This window comes from Gastrolobium bilobum, unplaced genomic scaffold, assembly GCF_033153095.1.
Source record: "Gastrolobium bilobum isolate Gb01-03AN ecotype WA unplaced genomic scaffold, APGP_CSIRO_Gbil_v1 utg29793, whole genome shotgun sequence".
Lineage (NCBI taxonomy): Eukaryota > Viridiplantae > Streptophyta > Magnoliopsida > Fabales > Fabaceae > Gastrolobium > Gastrolobium bilobum.
In genome coordinates this window covers 16842-23139 of record NW_026898601.1, presented here as the reverse complement: position 1 = coordinate 23139, position 6298 = coordinate 16842, and the positions used below count along the sequence as shown (strand labels likewise).

General features: G+C 35.1%; 1 protein-coding gene across 2 annotated transcripts; it reads right to left on the bottom strand.

The window, feature by feature from the left end:
• Positions 1–2006: 2006 nt before the first annotated feature.
• On the bottom strand, positions 2007–6003 carry LOC133317588 (microtubule-associated protein RP/EB family member 1A-like). Of its 2 annotated transcripts, none has more exons than XM_061519446.1 (8): positions 5767–6003; positions 4835–4903; positions 4656–4742; positions 3892–3998; positions 3543–3682; positions 3335–3411; positions 2853–2960; positions 2007–2336 (listed from the first exon to the last, which is right to left on the bottom strand). In XM_061519446.1, the coding sequence occupies exons 1-8, from the start codon at positions 5872–5874 to the stop codon at positions 2211–2213; spliced, it is 822 nt and encodes a 273-aa protein (XP_061375430.1). In that variant the 5' UTR covers positions 5875–6003; the 3' UTR covers positions 2007–2210. The 2 variants fall into 2 exon arrangements, with proteins under 2 accessions (XP_061375430.1, XP_061375431.1); XM_061519447.1 differs by having other exon boundaries at positions 3335–3384.
• Between the last annotated feature and the right edge of the window lie 295 nt (positions 6004–6298).

The window sequence follows — 6298 nt, the reverse complement described above, 5'->3', positions numbered from 1 at the left end:
AGACACCAGATGAAGTACCACGTCGAAGGGGGAGTAGAATCAGAATGCCAGCTAAATGGGTTAAAGACTACATAGTTGGGACACGTGGCCATTAGGTGTCAATGAGAGACTTAGAAGGGAGTAGTAAGTCAAGGCACAGGTGTGCTGAGAGTTGTTAATTGGGCCAGTAGCCTTAGCCATTTCATGTTATTTCTTTTCATGTTAATTGGGCCAGTAGCCTTTAGCCCAACTCTTAATTTATGTTTCAGTATATTAGGAAAGAGAGGTGTGAGAGGAGATCAACTTACGTCTGTAACAAACTTGTCTTCTTCTTAACCTTCATTTATGGAGTAATCAGCAAACTCGAATTGCTGAGTTATAATATAGTTACTTGAATTTTCCAATTACATTGTGAATCAATAGCTTAAGGCTATCACAATATAAACTTTTGGTTTTTGACCGAATATCATACATAGCTATGAACCCAATTCCTCGGGCAGGGTGCAGATGTTAGGTAAAATCCTTCTCATAATGGTGAATCCTGGATTCAAACTACTAATATTGAAAGTAAAATTCATCTAAATGTTTCTCATAATGGCGACTTCAGGATTCAAACTACTAATATTGTAGGTCAAGTTAATCTAAGATCATAAATTCAAAATCAATTTCCAATGTGACAACGGCTGTAGGGTACATAGACTTATCATTCGTAATGTCAAGCATGTCCATGATATTCTAACTAATAGGGATTTGATCCTCTCATATGAAAAACTAATCATGTTATTTAATCACAATCACTAGTTTAAAAATCATATATTTTCTCTCTCTTATATCATCATTAATGAGTGAAAATGAGTGGTTATGATCAAATAACATAATCATATGACCACTTTTCCATATGAGAGGATCCAAATCCAACTAATAGTATCAGAGTAACACCCTTATTACTTAGGGTTATATTTATCTTATATTGTATAAAAATGATTGTCTCATGTTAGGGAAATAAAATTATAAGTGAAAACCACATGTAAGAGGAGAGAAAAAATAAATGTGAGACCCACCTTCATTTTTGTGTGTAAAAAGCTTGTTTATCTTTTTTTTTTGGAGTTACCCAACCCTAATTATCTCTTTGAGACGAGTTGGCTCCCTCCGGTATCCCCACGAGCTTCGACTCTTTGAGCCGGCTATGGGACTAATCCGGAGTGCAGGGGAACAGTGATGGCTAAAGGTTCAGCCCCTTCCCCAAGAATGCATTTAGCGGGAATCGAACACATATCCAACCTCACTAACTCAGCGCCAAATTACCAACTGAGCTGCACCCATTTGGTAAAAGCTTGTTTATCTTATGCAACATAAGATAAATATAACCCTATTACTTATTAGCATTTTCTTCTCAAAAAACAGCCATGCTTAAGTGGCACGTAAATTGCCGATTTCTTGCATTTGCCCTTCCTTTTAAATGTAAAGTAAATCCATTTCCATCATAATTATAGAAAGATTGTGATATACATCATACCTTCTAGGATAATTCATGCTTGCACCTTTGTTGGCATTAGTGACTGTTAAATGATCTAATCTTCATTGATTCCGCAAGACGTATCACATTAAAAACTATAACTATGAATGTGACCTTTCATCTGATAGATAATCATCCATCAGATTTCAAACAGTTATGAAGTTTTCTACCAACATTGTTATCATACTATCATTACTCCCTTGATGTACTCCATGCACCACAGAAACATTTAGAGATACAACGGATGGGTGATGGGGACTTTACATCTCTCTAGTAGAATTCAATTAAGGATGATTTCAACATCAAAGCGAAATTGGACAAAGTAAAGCAATTGAGTCATTTTAGATCAGAATTATTTCAGACATCAACAGGTATTTAGAAGGCTTGGCAGCTAATTTTATACAGCAAAGAAACTCCAATACATGCTAAATACAATGGCTATACCACATCCATTTCTAAACCATGAAAAGGATGACGAGATGAACTTTATTTATTGGAAAAATCAGCCATACTATCCTCTGATTATCATCCAGGCTTACAAGAAGAATACAAAAAGCACCATACAGCTACTACTATGTCATCAAATGGCGCTTTATAGCGCCATGGAACGGCGAAGGATTACCAGTTTTGTCATCACAGATGGCACTGAGCTTGTTTAACAAGGACCCTGGCAAATATTTTATGCATACTGGCCAGGAGCTATTTTTGGGAGTAATCAGGCTTCGGTTTCTGCTTCAGCTTCAACAGCATTCATAGTTTGGATAAGGTAATCCCGAGCTTCATCTAACGGTGATTCCATTGCATCAGCAGCATACAAAATCTTCTTAATTGCTATAGACATCTGCATAAACAAACATAACACATGATTAGGTTTATTTAATTCATTTTAAATGAATGCTCAATTTCCTTTTTAACAACCCCTGATGTTCAAATACTTTATGATTTGGCCACAATCTTGAGCTATTTTGGATTCTTAACCCAGGTTAAGGAATGGATTATTTTTAAATATAAAAAGAACATTAAGCAGTTTCAAATACCAATACATAACACCATCATTCACCTGAATCATACAAAAGCAAACATATACACAGCTTCAGAAAGGTATAGAGGGTTTACAATACATGTAATAATTAAAGATGAGGCAGAAACACCAAATTGGTCAGATAAGGGTAGAAAACGATTGTTATCATAAAGTTCCAAAACCCTATAAGAATATTTCCATTTGACAAGAGAAATATAGGAATTCAAAATTCAAGGGAGACCATACCATATCCCATCCAATTAACAAAACGCATGAACAATATGAAACAACTTCCAAGTAAACATGTCAATGCCAAGAATTCATTAGAATTCTTACAGGATCATTCTCCAATTCCTGACAAACAATTTCTATATCCCGTAGTTTTGAAAAGTAAAAGTCTCTTTCTTTTTCCAACTGATCCACTGAGAGTTTGAGATCGGTAACCTGAGAAACAGAAAGGAGAATATATAGTGAACAATGAATAAAGTAAAAAGGTAAATAATTTTTTCATTAAATTATCAGGTGAAAAACTTTCAACAGTGATAACAATATAAGAACTAACCGATTGTTAGGCCACTGATACTGTGAAAGCACATTCATATATATACCATTAGGTTCAAGCATCAGGAAAATCAACAATGTCTATACAATACGTACATGTAGCAATTTCCTTGGGGTATAGAATTCTATTATAAGTCCAAGGGCTTCTTTGGCTATGTATTATCGTATACAGTTATGCCCCAATGCTTAAAGGAGGTTTATCTTGTATAGCATTTCTATAACTGTCTTAGGTACACCAAACCTAATGTAGGTCATACCTGCTTGGACAAAGCATGAATCTCTGCTGAAGAATTAGCCCCACCTACTCCTCCACTTGACCTCAATTGCTTGGACCCTACACTCATAAAGACATAAACCCAAAAAGGAAAACAGAAAAGGATGAGAAAAAAGAAGGTAGAGTAACATGGAAAAACCATCAGGAGAAGATTCTAAACAATTTAAGATAAAAGACATCAAGAAGCCAACCAGAGGTTCTATTTGTACTGAGTGCATCATCCGAGCCAGAATTACTCATGGTATTTGTTTGCAGTGATTTTGAGCTCTTCAGACTCTTAACATTTTGATCCTTTCCACCCTTACTCCTACGCTTCACAGGATCATAATTCCTGCAAAAAATAAAAAACGAAAAGATTTGATAAAATATATACAGTTCAATACGAGAACATATATGCATGGTATAAGATTGCATATCTGAATATCAGTATAAATATGCATTACAAGAAATGATACAATTAAGTATCCTACAAGTAATATAGAAACTGCAATAATCAAAGATGTTTAAAGGTTCACAAGCAACTCAAAGCAAGTAGCATACTCATTCATAATGCCACCATTCACAGAATCACAGTAACGTTTCAGCCATTGTAGGAACTCCAAATTGTCCAAAGGCCGGCCTTTAATGAGCCTGTTGACTTCAATATGCTGCCACAGGGTAGTCAAGTTAGCCCAATAAATGCAAACATCAACTATTGGTTCTGCCAAAGTATTTTCTTATACTAGTTTTCAATCTTGAGGAAAGTTATCATCTGAAAATACATTCACTATAAAATCGTGAGGAACATTCACACCCTGGCATAAAAATTATGCAACCAGTGAAACAGGGATTGCATGGATGAAACTGGAATGTGAGCATCAAACCCAGAATGCATGACAAGCTTGTCCTCCATCAAATCTATTATGTAGGCTAAGCCAACCAGCCTGAAGAGATAATCCCCAAAAGTTGCAGTCCACCAGTAATGCAAACATAACAACGTAAATTGGTGCAGAGGAAGGGGAGAGGGAAACATAAATAAAGAATAGGTAATCTCACTAATATAGACTTGGAATGGAATCAAATTATCCCTCATTTAGAACTTCTAAGCCTTGATTAACGCACTATTTCCCTGTATGATAAAATTTTATTGGTGGTAAATCATTCCATTGAAAATTTAAAGCCTTAAACAAAGAAATGTTGGTTTTGATGCTAAATTAAAAAGTTATAATAAGCCATCACACCGTTAATTCTTCCTTTAATATTTACTAAAGCAGAGCTCTCTTCCAAGTGTTCTGCCTAACATTGTGATGAGAAGAAACAGATACCTTCTCAATTTTCAGCTTGTTGAACACCTCCTGTAGAACTTTGTAATTCTGGATCATATCATACTCTGTCTTTGCATCAAAATTCACCTAGAATAAACCCAAATTCCAAAAATTAATCTTCATAGAAATAAAATACAGAAAAGCATAAAAAAAAGTTAAAAGCAAAGTCATGTTGCCACCTTGTGCATTGGAACAACCCCTGGATATGTCATGTCCATCACCTGGCATTGTACAGCACCAGATGCAGCCTAGCCAAGTGCATTAGACATAATCAGAATCAGAACCAAAAAGTACATTTTCATCATAGATCATAGGTTCAATTAACTTAAGCATTAAGCATTAACTAATCAGCTTTTCTGTCACTATTGTACTCTTTTTCTAATAATGAAATAGAATCATTACCCCAATATGGCTTTTAGAATAAAGGAAAATGGAAAAGGAAAAATAACACAGACAATTTGATGCAAAAACAATGGTAGTCGGCAACTGTAATCATCAACATCCTTAATTGTCCAAATTCTTTTCAAAACTCATAACAAGTGGTGCATACGTAAGTGCAGTGTTGGACAATTTGTTGTAACTAGAGAAAAAAGAGAGCGAAATTTTATTTTATTTTTTAAAACATTGAATATTTTCTTCAAAATTCTCTGAAGGTGAAACAATTGCTCACATTCAATTAATATTTCAAGATTCCATCTTAATCCTCTGAAGGTTTGCTTACCCCACCTTATTCAGTGAAACCATCTTAAGAAACTCCATCTTAGGTCTTTCTAGCAAGTTATTGAAAAGAAAGTTTACAGCAGAACCAGTTTCTCATTCTTTTAATGACACCATTAAATAAAAACCCACACAGAGATAACATTCTTCCGAAATACGCATAGGAATCGCATATGCCATTATGAACGAAAGAAGGGGTAATAAAATGCATTACAAATATAAGCACCCCCCACAAGAAAAGAACCAATGACTTTCAGATTACCACATAAAAAACACACTCAATGAGAGAAACAGAAGGAAGAAACCAACCCCATTTCTCTCTTTTTTTGAAAAAAAAAAAAAAAAGAGCAAAAAAGGTTTGTTTAAGGAACATGGCAAGAACCAAATAGTTTACCTCCTCAATGCGAGAGAGATTAAGGTGAAGACGGTTGTTGATCCAAGTAAGAATCTCGTTCCTGCCGACAAAGTACCCACTATCCATAATGCCTATACTTGTCGCCATTTTCCACAAGAAGAAGAAGAGGAGGAGGAGGAGGAAGAAGAAGAACCCCACCAAAGAGAAAGGTGGTGAAAATGGGAAGCGAAGAAGAACGGTGATTCTGAATAAAGGAAATAAGATTCTGGGGGCGAAATGTTAGGGGGGGTTTAAAGTTTAAAACAAAGTTTTGATTTTTATTTTGGAAAAAATGCGAAACCGAAGGAAGAGAATTGAATGAATGGTGTGAATGATAGATTTGATTCTGCTGCTGAGATGAAACATAAACCGAAACAGTACAGTAGACACAACCAAACAAAAAGAGAGAGAAAGACAAATAAGTTATCACGAATCACTATGTTTTTCCAACACATATAACGCTTGCCAAATGTTAATGCTTGGTCGATGGAAATGGAAATAACCATATTTAAGTTATTAATTTAAGGATTTT

Excerpts from the sequence above, each read along its gene's own strand:
- LOC133317588 (XM_061519446.1), bottom strand. The coding sequence starts at position 5,874 with ATGGCGACAAGTATAGGCATTATGGATAGTGGGTACTTTGTCGGCAGG. Across the intron at positions 3,999-4,655 it reads ACAAGCTGAAAATTGAGAAG|CATATTGAAGTCAACAGGCT; the intron begins GTATCTGTTTCT and ends ACCCTGTGGCAG. Across the intron at positions 3,412-3,542 it reads CAGTACAAATAGAACCTCTG|GGTCCAAGCAATTGAGGTCA; the intron begins GTTGGCTTCTTG and ends TTATGAGTGTAG.